Source organism: Abramis brama (assembly GCF_963993115.1).
Source record: "Abramis brama genome assembly, chromosome: 22".
Lineage (NCBI taxonomy): Eukaryota > Metazoa > Chordata > Actinopteri > Cypriniformes > Leuciscidae > Abramis > Abramis brama.
Window position 1 is genome coordinate 28,225,204 of NC_139984.1, and position 17,717 is coordinate 28,242,920.

Genomic DNA, 17,717 nt, shown 5'->3' on the forward strand with positions numbered 1-17,717 from the left:
AGTTTGTCTCCACAGTAGACAGGCTTTTTATACTTCATCCCCATCTCCACCCCATCCACAGCTCATAGCACTGGAATGTGGAGAACTGTTCTCTTAAGAAAGGGATCAAAGGATTTTGAGTTTTGAGACATTTTAAGTCTTTAAGTCTTTGTTCATTTTAATGAATTAATAGGACAAATTAGCATCTTAGTTTAATTGTTCCGAACTTAAACTATAGGCAGAGTTGTTTTACAGTCATTTTCCTGACAGAGCAGGTCTGTTCATTTAATACGCTGACTTTGGTCATAAAAATGATGAATATATCCTTTATTTATTCCTATATATTAAAGGTATTAGAAACATTCTGTAAGCAAAGTCGGCATATTTCTTACTGACCCTGTTTGTTAATCTTTTTTACATTGTTTAAGAGAGTAGTGAGTAGTATAATGATTTATGCATTTTATGCAATGGCGTGATTGGTCAGAATCAAAGAGCCGTGTAATAGAATAAAATCATTTCTTTTATGTACATATGAAGAAATGAAGTTCCCTTCAACAAAGAGATTAGATCAGGGATTTGAAGGCAAAATTGTCTCAGACACAGTAATATTGCATGGTTATATTAAGTTAAATTGCAGCACAGTTAATTGTCAATTACTCTTACATTTATCTCTGATGATCGTCGGAACAAGGACGACTCTTTGATTATTGACTTTTAGTGAGTTATTAAATAGAACGACTCACGAAATTGGAAGGAGGAGAAAATATGAGAATGAAAATTCACATGCAAGAGAATTTATAAATGAATATGTTGTTTTATTTCCATGTTTTATTCTTAATTCTTTTTTTCCCCTTTTTACTGACAGAGGGTGAAGTGTTGCTCCAGACCCTATCAAAAACTGGCCCCTGCAGTGATAAAGGAAGAAACGTCTCTTACTTGACAAGTGGAATAAGGATCTGATGTCATAACTTAAAATCAGTATGTGCTCTTAGATTTATGAACTATGTTATAGAAGACCGTGTCAAGCAAGGATTAATTTAGTCCTTTTCTGAGACTATAGACTATAGAAACATTATCTGATCACCATCCCCAACCTGAAGCTCATGCTCCACCCAGAAGGCGTCTGGGAAAACTATGAGAAATAGTCTTTAATAAGACCAATTACAGTAAGTCAAAATGACCCAAAAACATCAATACCTCAGCAATTTAGCTATTTATTACTAGAACAATGACACTACAAGGGCTTTAGCAAATTGATATGGCATAACTGTAGTCTATCTATAAATTCTGGTCAGACTTGACAGAAAACAATAAAAGGACAGTATTCTTTCTTTCTTTTAATCCATCCATCCATTCATCGGCAATAAAAGCACATGAGTAAATTGAGGAAAGTCAAGTGATGCGAGTTCAAGTGGCATTTTGGAAATAAATGTCAGGCTCACTGTGGTCAGGCTTGAAATGTCACTGAAAAACAGTGAGAAAGAATGAGATAATTATTGTATGATCACTAAAATTACACGGCAACACATAAAGCGTCTCCCATTTCATTGTGTTCACCAGACGACAACAATTTAGTTAATCAGTGAAATCAATGTAATATGGGGAGGTGTGGCACAGTAGATAAACAAAACTCAAGGAGTGCTTAATGAGATTTCAACAATGAACTTCTAAAAAACAGTGTTGCCCTGAAAGGATTGTCAACTGTAAGGAATTGTATAATCTCTTAAATGACTTATGTATTATAATAGCATTCAATCATTATAATGCTTTAGTCAGTCATACCCATAATTAAACATTCTGGTATTCTGCAGTCCCAGTCTATCAATCATGAACATCATGACAGCTGGAAACACACAGGACAGTGTTGATGCTCACTGGATTTGTGCTGGACATGCATTTGGAAAGGTTTGGATATTTTCTCCTCTCCTTTCTACTTTGTTACATCACAGAAACCTTGAGAATTTGCATGCTATGATCTGGTGTCACTCTCAATCACTTCTCAGAGATTCAAATCTCTTAAATATTGTGAGGAATTAAGTGCTTAAGTACATTTTCAAATTTCACTTTCACTTTAAGGCTTCATTAGTGCAGTGACACAATATTAAAGCATCACTGTTGGTTGATACATCAGTCTCAAGTTCATCTACTGTTTGGTGCAGTTTGCACATATTGGTGTGTGTGTGAGAGTGTTTAATATATTGCTACAATTGAAAGTAATACAGTATTAATTGACCAGCATTGGATTTTTAACTGTGAACTTTTGTTTCTGTGCTTCATCTCTTCTAATCTATCACTAATTTAAAGGCATAGCAATTTATTATGGAAAAATGTTAACCCTTCAAGAACACTATCTCTTGATGAGCTTTCCCTTTAGACAGCTGCATGCATGTACATATATACGAGCTGTGTGCATGCATGATGTTCATTATTTTGTGCAACCTTTGTTTTGAAAGCATAATGAACTAATTTCAGATCTATATTATGCCTGTTCATTTATCCATTTACTATTTGCACTTGTTTTCATACTGTGTCCTACATCATACCTTAAAGTTTAGATGCGCACAGTGTTGGGATTTTTTTCTAAAAGGATCTCAGGGCTATTCATTTATAGCTTTAGTATGTACATCAACTTTGTTATCACCAGGTCTGCTTTGACATCACACAAAAACTCCTGTTCAATAGACCTTATTGCCCCCCCCCCCCATCCCCCCCCCCTCTAGTTTTAAAAGTTGCGAAAATGATGTGATCTAGGATCTCTATACAGTGTGTGCCATTGTAAAGACTGTAAGTCTATCCCTCACAGCCTCATTTTCACCTGTTTTGTCCTTCAAAGTTGATGTATTTGGTAGAAAATAACACAATACAAAACAGTGTTGTAACATAATATATTATGCCTGTCTTCTCTATATGATGATTGGCTGAGCCCTCAAGTGGGACTTTGCAACAAATGGTCAATCATTTTTTTATTAAAAAAATAATTGACATGGTTTATATAATTGACATCAATTAAAAATTTAAAAACACAGCTCAGAGATTGACACAAATGTTAAGTCTTTCACAGCTTGTGAAAAAGGCAACTCCTTTAGTTTGGTGTCCATATTCTGCCTTTGGCTTTTGGCTTGCTCAGTTGGGGATATTTTGGGGATATTTAATTTTATTCTATCAATCAATAAATTCCACTAGAAACAAACTTTGTTGTATTATTTTAATTTAATACTGTGAAGCTGCTTTGATACAATCTGTATTGTGAAAAGCGCTATACAAATATACTTGATTTGATTTGATTTGATTCATAATCTTGCATAGCTGGCATTAAAATATTGTAAAAAATTATAATTTTCGTTAATTTTATATTTTAGTGGTAGTTTGAGAAGCAGAATTTAGTAGCAACATTGCAATTTGTGGTTTTACTGTGCAACAGAATGAACCAGACTGCAATCTCTGAGAGAATAAACGAATATTTGCACGTGATTAAATGTAGTATCAGTCACCAAGTTTTAATCTTAAGGCTTTTCATCTGACCAATATAAATTACGGGTGGAAAAAGTAGGTATTAGGTGCCTCCTACGGTACAGTAGGGCGAATACAAGTAGGTCACTTAATCTCAATCAGTACAGTATGTGTAGATTCTTTCATTACTAAAAAGCAGCATTAAGTTTATCCTAAACTACTATGACGTGATATTTAATGTAGCCATTTGGATCATATTTTTAAAAACAATGCCACTGACAAAATAGTGTCCCACATTACCTGTATTAACTTTGTATGTGAAAATTGCGTAATTATCTGCTTGGTCTGAAAAAAAAAAGAGATAAGATTTAGAAAAGACTCTTGTAAAAGATAGATTTTAAGAAAAAAAAAGTGTGACTCACCATGAAGATAATTTTTTTTCACACACTATAGGCAGTTCGGGTGGAGCGTAGGTCATTATATACCAGTGTGTAGCAGAGAAACACATTGAAGCAACAGTAGTTCATCCCAGAAAGACTTACTTTCACATCCTGAGCTCTCCGAGAACAATTATTCTGATTACTCTGTAAATAAAGAGATACAAGTCACATTCATAGACAAGGACTTCTAACATGTAAGTATCAACACATTATTTTAAGATTGGGACCTGGTTTTATTTAGTATATAATCATTGCATTTAGAAAACTAGCATTTTATATAAGATCAGGTAAGAAAAGGAATAAAGTACCAGTCAAAAGTTATACTTTATTTTTCAGATTTTTATTCTATATTCTCATAGAATAAGACTGCCATCTTCTAAAAAAAAACAAACAATTGTAGAAGCCATTTATTTTGAACGATTAACCATCTAAGATGACAGCTTTGTTTTATAATGTGTCCATTCGCTCTCTCACCTTTGAAGTATGTCTTGTGAAAATATTTGCACTGGAACCAAACTGGAATTGGAAAAGCGGGAAGGGGAACGCAGCCAGTCAGTTTGCAATATCAGCCAGTGCGGTGATTCCAAAGGCATACAAGCATGTGGAAGTCATGGTGAGCGCTTCAAACTCTTCTGACTGCACTGCTACTGGGAATGAAATTTCTAATTTTATTTTTCTTTATCTGATTGTTTTTTGCTCTTGCTTGTTCTCAGATGCAGTGCTGCAGGTGTGCTCTATTGACCTCCTTAAAGGCAGAAAAGGACAAAATCGACTGGAGCATCGCACAAATTATTATGAGAGTGATCACCTCATCATCCGTAGAGGACAGTGTTTCCAGATATGGGTTGAGCTGACACGAGCTTTTATTCCGAATAGAGACAAACTTCATCTGGAGCTGATACTTGGTCAGTTATAGCCTTCTTCAACAACCACATGACAAAAAGTTTATTATTTCTACGCTCACTGGAATCACCTGTTCTTCTGTGTGCTTTACAGGTCATATCCCATCCATCCGGGACGGCACTTATGTGATTGTTCCAATAGTGGAAGAATTCAAGAAAGACTGCTGGGGGGCAAAGATTGTCGAAAAGGGCCAAAACCGAATCAAACTGTGTGTGCACTCTGTTCCGACTGCTTGCATTGGACGATACCAACTCAGTGTCGTGACTCACTCTACAGGAGGAAGATTCACTACACCATGTGTTCCTGAAAATGACATTTACATGCTGTTCAACCCCTGGTGTAAAGGTACGCGTTTTATTACACATCTGAAACTCAAACACACGTATGCTGACAAGCTTTTAAGCAGAGAAGTACAAATAGAAAGCACTTTTAAATATACTGTAACACCGTGTTGCATCGCGTCGCAACAGCTAAAAACTGTCTACACTGGACGTGACAAAGCGACTATTGCAAATTTTTCCCTTCTATGAGAAGTATCATGAGTGATGGAGTACGTCATATATAGAACAAGGCATCAGTTTACTGTCGGGATTTGTTGAGTCGGTCGCATCCAGTGTAGACAACACCACTGATTAAAATGGGTTATATTGTCTTTAGTTGCGTCACATCGCACCGTTCACTTCCAGTGTAGACATGGTGTAACTCTTCAGTTAAAATTAAACTTTCTCTTCTCACTTTATCAGATGACTATGTGTACTTGGATAACGACTCGGAGAGAGTTGAGCATGTGCTGAATGACATGGGCAGAATCTACTATGGGACTAAACAGCAGATTGGCTGCAGGACATGGAACTTTGGTCAAGTAAGAGTTAAACTTTAATTCATATACAGTATTACAAAACTCAAGCCTGAGATTTGTGTAGAAAGCCTGAGATTTTGTAAACTATTACCAGAATAACTGGTTAACTGGATGAAATGTTTCTCAATCTCAATTTTTTTTCTCTCTGATCTGTGTTATGTAGTTTGAGGAGGGAGTCTTAGCTGCATGTATGTTTGTGCTGGAGAAGAGTTGTACCCCTTGCTCAGGATGGAGAAGCCCCATCAACATCTCCAGAGTGGTGTCAGACATGGTGAGTATTCATTTTCTTTCCCATTTGTAGCTGGAAAGCTTAACAAACTGTCTGATGTGCTCTGTTTTGCAAAAAACACAACATTTTCAATCGTCTCTCCTTAACAGGTTATTGCCAACAAAGACTGTGGTGTGTTGATGGGTAACTGGTCAAACTGCTATGGAGACGGAACTTCTCCTACATCCTGGTGCGGAAGCAGTGCCATCCTGAAACAGTTCCACAAATGTGGAGGAATACCTGTGAAATATGGACAGAGCTTGACCTTCGCTGGAGTCACCAACACACGTAAGAGTTCAGGCAGAATGGACAAGGAGAAAATAAGGGTTGAGAAAGGGATTGAAGATGTAATGCACTTATTCTTCTTCTCTTTCTCGTAGTGTTGAGATGTTTAGGCATTCCTGTTCGTCCGGTCTCAAACTTTTGTTCTGCTCATGATACTGATGTTCGTTTGACAAGTGACGTTTATTTTGATGAGAAATTTCAGCTGATTGATCACATGAACCGTGATTCAATCTGGTAAGTATCGAGAACATTTGTGATGTCACCTAAAGTTCCTCTGAAAGTGCATGAAGTGAATGTCTTTCTTCTTCTCTTCGTGTAGGAACTACCACGTGTGGAATGAGGCCTGGATGGCTCGTCCCGACCTGCCATCTGGTTTTGGAGGTTGGCAGGTGGTTGATTCCACTCCTCAAATGACCAGCCAGGGCTTCTTCCGCTGCGGCCCAACATCTGTTGCTGCGATCCGCAGTGGACAGACCTTCCTGAAGCATGACGTGCCCTTCATTTTCGCAGAAGTGTGTTAATTCCTTTACATTCTAACATAAACGCTTTAAATGGTTCTCTCTCACATAAATGCAATATATGCTACATTAGTAATGTTTCTCATGTTCTAGGTGAACAATGATAGAGTATACTGGCAGCGGAGATGTGATGGGACCTTTAGTGTTGTCCACGTTGAGAAAAGTGCTGTGGGTCACTGCATCAGCACCAAGGCCGTCGGCTCAGACAAACGCTTTGATATCACTCACCTCTACAAACATCCACGAGGTGAAAACACATCTCAGTATGGTAACAGTCACACTTGGGAAATGTCTTGAAGTTAAATGTCGACTTTATTAACATTTATCAGGTTCGGATGAAGAGCATACTGCTATAGAAACAGCTATTCGTCATGGATCCAAGCGATGTACATACCAATTGCCCTGCGCGGAAGATGTGACCGTCAAAGTCAGCATGCATGGGGAAGGACCATGTGTAGGCAAGGACGCTGTGCTTTCCATCATTTTGCAGAATAAATGCAACTCGCCTCGTACCATCACCCTCTACAGTCAAGAGGCAGCCACATACTACACCGGAGTCCATAATGCTTTAGTGAGGAAGAGCCAAGTGAACATTGAGCTGAAGGCCAGTGAAGGTCAGTGATAAAAGATTGAAATCAACCCTGTATTATATGAGAAAGATTGCAGATACTTCTACATTAATACAGATTAGTGTTGTCAAAAGTACCGACTTTGTTACCAAGTCGGTACTGAAATTTGAAAATTGTGATGCTTTGAGCACTGTTGAGTGGAATCGTAAACACCTCTGATTGGCCATTGTACTCGGGCGCTCATTGGATATGTCTGTGATTGGCTACAATGATCAGCTGTACGATTCCAGTTACGTTTCCGCTCAACAGCGCTCAAAGCGTCACATTTTTTTAATTTCAGTACCGACTAGGTACCGAAGTCGGTACTTTTGACAACACTAATACAGATTCATTTGAAAACACATCTTTTTCTCTCTGTTTTGGTGTTCCGTCCACACTGAGACAGCGTTTCTGTACTGAGCTTCATGAAGACGCTCTCCAAAATAGATAAAGTGATGGCAACATGCACAGTGTTGCTAAAGATAAATGTTCTTTATATTACATTCCTGCAAAGATGACAGAAGATTTACTCACAATTGCTATAAACCACACATGGAATGGCGACTGAATGCGACCTGGATGCACCTCTTACTGTTGGGATAGTACTAAAATGATGGTGCCAGAAGAATAGTGTGAGAACTCAATTATGTCTGGTCTCTCGGTATCATCTCAGCTAGTTTTTATTACATTTTACGCATACATAGTAATATGATTTAAAAGAATAGTTCACTTCAAAATGAAAATTCTGTCATCATTTACTCACCCTCAAGTTGTTCCAAACCTGTTTGAATTTCTTTCTTCCGCTGAACACAAAAGAAGATATTTTGAAGAATGTCGGTGACCAAACAGTTGATGTACCCCATTGACTTCCATCAAATTTTTTGGATGGGTACAATGGGGTACATCAACTGTTTGGTTACCAACATTCTTCAAAATATCTTCTTTTGTGTTCAGCAGAAGAAAGAAACTTGAGGGGGAGTAAATGATGACAGAATTTTCATTTTGAAGGGAATTATTCCTTTAAAATTTCAGTGAGGACAAGAAACTTTTGGAACACTTAAAATGCTAGTGTGGATGGAAACGTTTAGTGTGGTGTCTTGAAACGAAAACGCCGTTTTCAAATGTATCTAGATTGTATGTAGATGTAGCATGCAACTTTTTTAAAAGGAGACTTGTTTATCTCTTTTCATTCTATAGTCCAGACTCTACCGTGGACCCTGCGATATGACGAGTATAAGGAACACCTGGTGGATCAGGCGGCCTTGATGCTCCATCTCTTTGGACACGTCGCTCAGACCAAGCAGATTCTGGCCACGCAGTTCCACTTCAGACTGCGCACTCCAGATCTAGTTATAACTGTGAGTCCAGCAGATTCTCTGTTTTTTATTTCTTTATGGGTTGGTGATGGCCTAGAAGATAAGGGTTACATGATTATTGGTGGGAACTCGCCATGGATTTTACATGAATGTCTTAATGTAAATTTTATGGTTCATAAACTTAAAATACATTCAATAAATTGTTTACCTTTAAGCCTGTATGTGATGCTGTCCTGGGTCAAGAAGTGCCAGTCAAAATCACATTCCAGAATCCACTGCCTTGTGTCCTAAAGAATGTGATATTCCGTATTGAGGGTCTGGGACTGCAGCATTCCAGAATTGTTAGCTATGGGTAAGATAAATTTAACCCAATCTCAGAGGAAAACAACTACTTTACAAGGTGATGATTTAATATGAATTTGTGTGGTGTTAGAAAAAAGTACACATTAAAAAAACTCTTAAACATATCTTGATATACAAGACAGAACGAATTAGCCATCAATTTGCCAAAATATAAAATAGTTGTGAATTGCCAGGAGCTTGTGTTGGATTAATTATATTAAATTTTTTTATTGTTATGATACAATTGTATTAGGAGATGTAATATGTGTTGCTATATAGTTTTAGTATGTAATAATTCTCTTTTTCTCAGTGATATTGCAAGCCTGGCCACAGTGAACCTGACAGAGACATTTATTCCAGTGCGACATGGCGCACAGAAACTACTGGCGTCCCTCGACTGTCCTCAACTCAATCAAGTGCATGGTGTTGCCAACATTACTGTTAAACAGTGAAAAAGTACTTCAATCAACTAAAGAGAAGATATGGTTATTTCTTTGAACTGTAAACTTGTTGATCATGATCTCAGAGGAGATTGCACTCAGGGTGTTTTATGCCTGACATTTTTTCATCTTGTCATGAAAAATAAAAAAATTAATTCTGAATAAAAACCTTTAAAAACTTGTATATTTTTGGTTGTTGTTATGGTGAATATTTCCTTAATTATTATTATCCATTTTGTTAATTATGTGCTGCCTCAGCATTAAGAACAATGTCGATAATTTATTCACTTTGATGTGTGATTATGATAAGTCTGTAGTACTTCTGGGTAATAATAATAATCTGGACCAACATTCAAAATGGAGTTGTTGAATTGTCAAACATCCATTATGAAAGCTATGCCTATTGTGTGTAGCAATAACATTCAGATTATAATAAATGTATATGTATATATAAACACACCCATCTCCACGTGTCATTTGCAGCGGGTGTGTATAATCAGTGGGTTGGACTATAGGTGTGTGCAAGTTTACTTGAGTGTAGGCATCCAAATTTGAGTCATTCACATACATGTATCCAAGTGTTTCAGATGATATATATTCTATTGGCTCTATATTCTAGATGAGCCCCCAGTGTGAGTTTTTATTTTTATTTTAGAACATTATATTGGAACATCGCTTTTATTTAGTTTTTTTTTCACACATTTGTTAATTATATCATGAACTATTATAATATATTCCAATTATGAAATATGTGGAAGTGAATGTGTTTTGTCATTTAAACACTTGATCTATGACATGCAGTGGGTGCCGCCATGTTAATTTGCACTACAATTCAGAGAAGTGCATTTGTCGGATTTACATCACGTAAATTCATCCATTTCTCCTGAAATACATTAGTGGCCGGTGATTTGAAATGGAAGAAAAATAGAGTAAACTTTTTAGTTTTATACACAATGCATATCTGATATGAATAAAACACTTTGTCAAATTATAATTGAAAGGATTATTATTGTAGCTTCCATCAGTTTATGGAATTTGTAACAAACTATAAATGTCTATTTAAATGTCTGAAACCTAATATAAATATTATGTGGTTAAAAACACTGAATAGTTGTGATATACGAAAAGCATTGAGCATGTCCGTCTCTGGCTCAGCACCAGCATGTCTGCATTATCAGTGACTCACTGAACGTTGTAATCACACCGTCAAAGAGTGATTATGTGTACGTGATTATGTGTACATTCTGTGTAAACATTTTCTTTTCCAGTTCTAATTTTATTCAACTTTTACTGATCATATCATTTGCAATGAAAATATCTACGTTTAATGAGAACAATCTTAAATTGAAGCATTTTCACTAGTGACCCAACTTAAAGTAATAACAACAAATTAAATATAAAGCAAACTTTAGCAAATACTCATCTACAAAAAAACACGCTCTACTCTCTACTGATCAAAAGCCTAACCTTTGGCTTTTTAAGACATAAAAAAATGAATGCTTATAAAGGTAGAGGTAGCTGTCTGATGGGAAAATATTACTCTCTTTTGGGTAAAGACATGGTTATGTTAATGTATTAATCACAAGCTGATCTGCAAATCTATTATGTGCTGGGAAAATATACTTCCTGCTCTCCATCAAGAACACTGGTTTTGTATAACTCACACCCCTAATTGTAGTGTGCTTACTTTACAGATCTGCATGATGAGAGAATTTTAATCTCTGTATCTGTTCACAGAATTGAATCCATCACCTACATCCTTATTTAATTACTTAGGAACCAGTTATTCTTTTTCACTGAATATCTTTTTACTTATGTGCATTATCGTATTATTCTCATATACTCAAACAACTAAGCACCAGTATTATCACAAAATCTCCTTGTTATGTAGCTGTTGACATCAGAACCTGTTATACTTGTTCACAAGAATAAAGTAAATGAACATTAACTATTTTACATGAAGTGATTTTAAAAACGAAGATGCACAATTTAAAGCACAATGTGATGACTTATATGTTCAGTTAGCATTGACATGGTTTTACTGCCCTAATTAATGCCACATACAACACAAATGTGTCATATTTAATTATTATCATTGCTATGCAGTTTTGTTTATGTTAGAAACACATAAACTCTATGACAATTGCAAAGCAATGTACAATGTGCCCTAGTAAAACTAGGTGTGAAATGGCTATGACTGTTTTGCAAAACAAATATAAATATTATAACTTCAGGTAGCAGCTGTTTCTGTAGTTAGAATCAAAGAGAATATTTTCCAACAACGACATGTCTATTTTTACCTAAATTGTATATAATTTAAAAATAACAACAAAATTTTACTTAGCTTTGGTTCTGTAATCAGTGTCAGACAATTCAATTTCATTTAATTTAATTTCCACAAAACATATCTGAGAGAATGTTAATTAAAGGCATAGTTCACTTTGAAATTAAATTTTGGTATGTTTTAGCTTACCTCAAGGGCATCCAAGATGTAGGTGTCTTTGTTTCCACAGTAGTTTCAATTTTGATATTTTTAGGTCAAACCGTTCTTGTCTGTCAGTCATATAATGCAGGTCTATGGTCACCACCTCAAAGAGCATGCACAGAGAAGTCCAAATTAAACAATTCCCCATCATAAGTACACATTGATGGCCTAAGACATGAAACGAGCGGTTTGTGTGAGAAAACAGTATTTATATCGTACAGTATTTACAGCCACGTCCAAGTGATCAGAGGGCGCGCGCGCTTCCTGGTGTGTGACGTGTGCACGCGTTCTGGCTTAGTCTGCGCAAGCGCCGCGCCCTCAGATCACTTGGACGTGGCTGTGTACAAGAGGTAAAAACGATATAAATACTGTTTGTTTTCTCACACAAACCGCTCATTTCGTGTCTTAGGCCATCAATGTGTACTTACGATGGGGAATTGTTTAATTTGGACTTCTCTGTGCATGCTCTTTGAGGTGGTGACCATAGACCTGCATTATATGACTGACAGACAAGAACGGTTTGACCTAAAAATATCAAAATTGAAACTACTGCGGAAACAAAGACACCTACATCTTGGATGCCCTTGAGGTAAGCTAAAACATACCAAAATTTAATTTCAAAGTGAACTATCCCTTTAAGAAAGAAATATACAGAAATAATAAACTACTTAAATTCTGGTTAATTACATTTTTAAACATTTTATCATTTAAAATATAAGTAAAACTAATGCATGATCTGGTAATCACACCTGTAACCTTGCCATGACTAGTTTGGCATTGGCATTTGGTCATTATAAATGAGCATTTTCTCCTTACTCTAGGATTTCTTGATCTCTATCAGTACAGAACAATTAAACTAAGATATTAATTGGACTTAAATCCCTGCAAAAAAAACATTCAAATTATCATGTCACTCACCCAAAATCCTATCTTCTTTATCACAAGAGATGTGGAATGGGTGGAGATGGACATGAAGTATATATATCCAGAGCTGCAGTGGAAAGAAGAGCTGGTTAAAGCAGGACTCACTGTTCACTTGCTTCAGTAAACCAAGTTCCCGGTTCAGTTTCTCTTAAACAAGGACAAGGACTAAAACATGTAAGTAATCAACTTTGACTTCACTTCAGGCTTCTTATCTGATTTTATTTTGTACTTATTAATTGTTTTCTGGACCCTTAATAACCCACCAAAAGTAAAAGGTTAAGATGATTTACCTTGCTGTCTAGTAAATGCAGCTTGAGTTCTAGAAACATGACTTGATGATTTGAATGCTCATAGATTTAATATTTAGGTGAATACATCAGAAAGGATTCAACAGACGTTAGTTATGAATGATCCACCTGGACTTGTGCAAACAAGTGATGATCTTAATCTTAATCTATCTTTTAATTCATTCTTCACAATCATTGTTTTTTTTCTGACAGGATGCCGTTTGCAAACAACCAATGCCAAAACCTCTGCACCCTCGGCCGTTTCCCAGAGTTCAAACTGCAGGAGGATGACAGCTGTAAAGGTGCATGCTGCGCACCGGTCTACACCAACCGTAGTGTTAACCCATGTGCAAACCCTTATGCTAACAGTTGCACAAATCTCTGTGTAAACTCATGCGCAAATGTTCATGTGAATCCATGCGTAAATACATACGTGAACCCATGCACAAATCCTTGTGTAAAGCCATAGGTGAACCCATGTGTTAACCCTTGCGCTACTCCATACACTAAACATTGCAACTATCACTCCATGCCGTGATTATGAGACTAAGGAAGTTGTCATCAAGGAGTGTGTGGAAGATTGCACAATCAAGCGAGAAGGTGGAGGTGATCGTAAGAGTCGTAGATCGTTGTCCTGCAATGCATGATGGGAAATGTGTTGTTGTAATAACACAATGAATGATCTGTTTGATATTTAATGAACTGTCTTCTGCTTTTTTCGTTTTCTCAGAAACTCTCCTCCGGGTGAGTAAAGTCGATCTTATCAAGTGCAGGACCGGACAGAATCGTCAGGAGCATCACACACATTGTTTCCTTGATGATCACCTCATCGTCCGCAGAGGACAGTGCTTCAATATGTGGGTTGATCTGTGCCGTCCTTTCAATCCAAGTTGTGACAAACTCCACCTGGAGCTGAAACTTGGTTAGTTACTGTATGACCTGTGCGTGGGTGACAATATAGGACATGCAGATACCATATATGTTGAGGAGGAACATGCATTTCTACCCTCACTGGAATCACTTGTTCTTCTGTGTGCTTTACAGGTCATATCGCATCCATCCGAGACGGCACTCATGTGGTCGTTCCAATAGTGGAAGAATTCAAGAAAGACTGCTGGGGAGCAAAGATTGTCGAAAAGAGCCAAAACCGACTCAAACTGTGTGTGCACTCTCTTCCGACTGCTTGCGTTGGACGATACCAATTCAGTGTCGTGACTCACTCTACAGGAGGAAGATTCACTACACCATGTGTTCCTGAAAATGACATTTACATGCTGTTCAACCCCTGGTGTAAAGGTACGTGTTTCATTACACTGAAACCTGATTATATGAAGATTAAATTGAATGCGGAAAGAAAGAAAGCACGATTAAAACATTATGAATATTCTCTGTTCTCAGATGACTGCGTGTACCTGCATGAAGAGACGGAGAGAGTCGAGTATGTGCTGAACGACATGGGCAGAATCTACTATGGAACTAAACAGCAGATTGGCTGCAGGACATGGAACTTTGGCCAAGTAAGTGTTAAACTTGAGAGTTAAAAGTGCCTACACACAAGTTTACGGTATGTCAGGGAGACTCTAACCATTGATTTCAAAGGGGACTGTGTGTTACAAGAAAAAACATTACAAAAGATAGCATTCCAGATGTTTCACAATTTACAAACTGCCATCTGAATCTTAGTTTGAGGAGGGAGTCTTGGCTGCATGCTTATATGTGCTGGAGAAGAGTTGTACCCCTTGCACAGGATGGGGAAGTCCCATCAACATTTCCAGAGGGGTGTCTGACATGGTGAGTATTCATTTTCTTTCTATCTATGTTGGAAAGCCAAACAAAACGGTCTGATTTGCTCTGTTCTAAAAATGGTACATATGTAATCGTCTCTACTTAAAAGGTTATTGCCAACAAAGACTGTGGTGTGTTGATGGGTAACTGGTCAAACTGCTATGGAGACGGAACTTCTCCTACATCCTGGTGCGGAAGCAGTGCCATCCTGAAACAGTTCCACAAATGTGGAGGAGTACCTGTCAAATATGGACAGAGCTTGACCTTCGCTGGAGTCACCAACACACGTAAGAGTTCAGGCAGAATGGACAAGGAGAAAATAAGGGTTGAGAAAGGGATTGAAGATGTAATGCACTTATTCTTCTTCTCTTTCTCGTAGTGTTGAGATGTTTGGGCATTCCCACTCGTCCGGTCTCAAACTTCTGTTCTGCTCATGATACTGACGTTCGTTTGACAAGTGAAGTTTATTTGGATGAGAAATTTCAGCTGATTGATCACATGAACCGTGATTCAATCTGGTAAGTATCGTGAACATTTGTGATGTCACCTAAAGTTCCTCTAAAAGTGCATGAAGTGAATGTCTTTCTTCTTCTCTTCGTGTAGGAACTACCACGTGTGGAATGAGGCCTGGATGGCTCGTCCCGACCTGCCATCTGGTTTTGGAGGTTGGCAGGTGGTTGATTCCACTCCTCAAATGACCAGCCAGGGCTTCTTCCGCTGCGGCCCAACATCTGTTGCTGCGATCCGCAGTGGACAGACCTTCCTGAAGCATGACGTGCCCTTCCTTTTCGCAGAAGTGCGTTAATTCCTTTAATATAGCATTCTGTCATACAGAGACTGACATACAATGACTTATAATTCCTGTTTGTCTCCTTGTGTTCTAGGTGAACAGTGATAAAGTTTACTGGCAGAGGGAAAGTAATGGAACATTTGGTATCGTCCACGTTGAGAAGGATGTAGTAGGTCACTGCATCAGCACCAAGGCCGTCGGCTCAGATCAACGTGTAGATATCACAAACCTCTACAAACACCCACTGGGTAAGAATCCATACATATGCCACAAAATACTTACATTTGAATTGGTAAGCGATGTGGTGCAACCCATGCTCCAGACACATTAAGCCATTGTGCTTATGAGGATCAGGTTTGAGTCAATAACACTCCTTATCATGTCTTTCTCATAAAGAGGTGAAAGGCCAAAAAAAGAAACACCTGGATAGTAAAAGTGGAGCAAGAATCAATCATTTTAATTGTACATTCACCTCCTCCTGCCTCCGTTGATCAGGTTCTTCAGAGAAGTGTGCTGCTTTGGAGACAGCCCTTCGTCACGGCTCCAGGAGATGCACATACCCACTGCCCTGCACTGAGGATGTTGTCTGTGAAGTCAGCCTGAAGGACGATAAACTGTGTGTGGGAAAAGATGCCGTGCTTTGCATCAATCTAAAAAACAAATGCAGCTCACCTCGTAGCGTCACCCTCCACAGCCATGCCGCAGCCATGTACTACACTGGAGTCAGGAAGGCCTTCCTGAAGAGAGACCAGACATGCATCGAGCTCAAGGCCTCTGAATGTGAGAAATTATCAAGTTTGATTTAAAATACATGAGACCACACAGTTACTGGTGCAGCTTATGTGTAAAGTTAATAATGCAAATTAGCACACAATCTGTTAGTTATTTAAAATAGAGATTTGTAATGAAAGCATATCACTTTTCCCACAATAGGCAAACCTATGGAATGGACCCTGAGTTATGACGAGTATAAGGAACACCTGGTGGATCACGCCCCACTGATGCTCAACCTCTTTGGACACGTCGCTCAGACTAAGCAGATTCTGGCCACCCAGTACAGCTTCAGACTGCGCACTCCAGATCTAGTTCTCGCTGTGAGTTTAAAGTATTCAACTTATTCTGTTGATCAGCTGAAATAATTTAGTGCTAAATTGTGTCTTGTTTGTGGTTCTTCTCAGCCTATATGTGATGCTGTCCTGGGTCAAGAAGTGCCGGTCAAAATCACCTTCCAGAATCCACTGCCTTGTGTCCTCAAGAACAGTGTATTCCGCTTTGTGGGACTTGGACTGAAGCACCCCAGAGTTGTTAACTATGGGTATAATTAATTTAATGAATTGGTCGATTAAATAATAAATACTCTTTGCATTATTCTGTTCTTGCATTCTCCAATTAATTCTATACAATTATTTTAAAATATATAAATTATAGTGATATTAAATAATCCTTTTTCTTTCTCAGTGACATCGCAGGACATGCCACTGTGTGCCTGACAGAGAAGTTTGTTCCCAAGTGTCACGGCCACCAGAAACTTCTGGCTTCATTCGACTGTCCTCAGCTCACTCAGGTGCATGGATTCACCAACCTTGAGGTCAAACAGCACTGTTAAACCAATCGAATAACCGAAAGAGAGGAAATTTTGATTGGAAAAGAAAGTGTTGATGACTAAATGCTTCAGTAAAATTTTCCAATGTGTGTTTCACATAATTTGCAAACACTGTTTCACTTCATCTACTAAAGACAAATGTTACAGATTGATTGTGGTCTTGGAACTTGTTTTCTAAATATTGTGATTTACATCCTGATTGCCCTTCTTTAAGTTATGTATTGGGATATGGGATTAGTAATACCTTCTAATGCAGATTATGATTATGTCTAATTGAAATGAATGAATTATGAAAAAAGCTTTTTTTTCCTTATGCTAATAATGTCAATGAAAACCTTTGAAACTTGTGGCTTATTTTCTCTTAATCACTTTATTGTTAATCTTGTCTCTGTGCAGTCGCAGCATTAATAAAACATATTTTAAATGGATCATGTC

General features: G+C 37.7%; 2 protein-coding genes across 2 annotated transcripts; both read left to right on the forward strand.

Moving 5' to 3' along the window:
- The first annotated feature begins 2,724 nt into the window (after positions 1-2,724).
- Positions 2,725-9,570, forward strand: LOC311072725 (protein-glutamine gamma-glutamyltransferase K-like). Its single transcript, XM_084097914.1, has 13 exons — positions 2,725-4,482; positions 4,583-4,774; positions 4,866-5,117; positions 5,516-5,634; positions 5,795-5,902; positions 6,010-6,187; positions 6,280-6,418; positions 6,504-6,696; positions 6,796-6,949; positions 7,032-7,316; positions 8,508-8,668; positions 8,842-8,978; positions 9,279-9,570. The coding sequence occupies exons 1-13, from the start codon at positions 4,353-4,355 to the stop codon at positions 9,418-9,420; spliced, it is 2,190 nt and encodes a 729-aa protein (XP_083954040.1). The 5' UTR covers positions 2,725-4,352; the 3' UTR covers positions 9,421-9,570.
- A 3,329-nt stretch (positions 9,571-12,899) lies between these two features.
- LOC311073378 (protein-glutamine gamma-glutamyltransferase K-like) lies at positions 12,900-17,717 on the forward strand. The gene is made up of 14 exons (XM_084099098.1): positions 12,900-12,991; positions 13,318-13,406; positions 13,835-14,026; positions 14,149-14,400; positions 14,503-14,621; positions 14,788-14,895; positions 14,999-15,176; positions 15,269-15,407; positions 15,493-15,685; positions 15,774-15,927; positions 16,175-16,459; positions 16,613-16,773; positions 16,858-16,994; positions 17,138-17,717. Coding segments are annotated over exons 1-14 (2,157 nt in total). The 5' UTR covers positions 12,900-12,989; the 3' UTR covers positions 17,286-17,717.

Coding starts and splice junctions, on each gene's coding strand:
- LOC311072725 (XM_084097914.1), top strand. CDS start 4,353: ATGTCTTGTGAAAATATTTGCACTGGAACCAAACTGGAATTGGAAAAG. Junction 6,950..7,031: donor CCTCTACAAACATCCACGAG/GTGAAAACACAT, acceptor AACATTTATCAG/GTTCGGATGAAGAGCATACT. Junction 7,317..8,507: donor TGAGCTGAAGGCCAGTGAAG/GTCAGTGATAAA, acceptor TTCATTCTATAG/TCCAGACTCTACCGTGGACC.
- LOC311073378 (XM_084099098.1), top strand. Junction 14,401..14,502: donor GTTCAACCCCTGGTGTAAAG/GTACGTGTTTCA, acceptor CTCTGTTCTCAG/ATGACTGCGTGTACCTGCAT. Junction 16,774..16,857: donor CTCCAGATCTAGTTCTCGCT/GTGAGTTTAAAG, acceptor GGTTCTTCTCAG/CCTATATGTGATGCTGTCCT.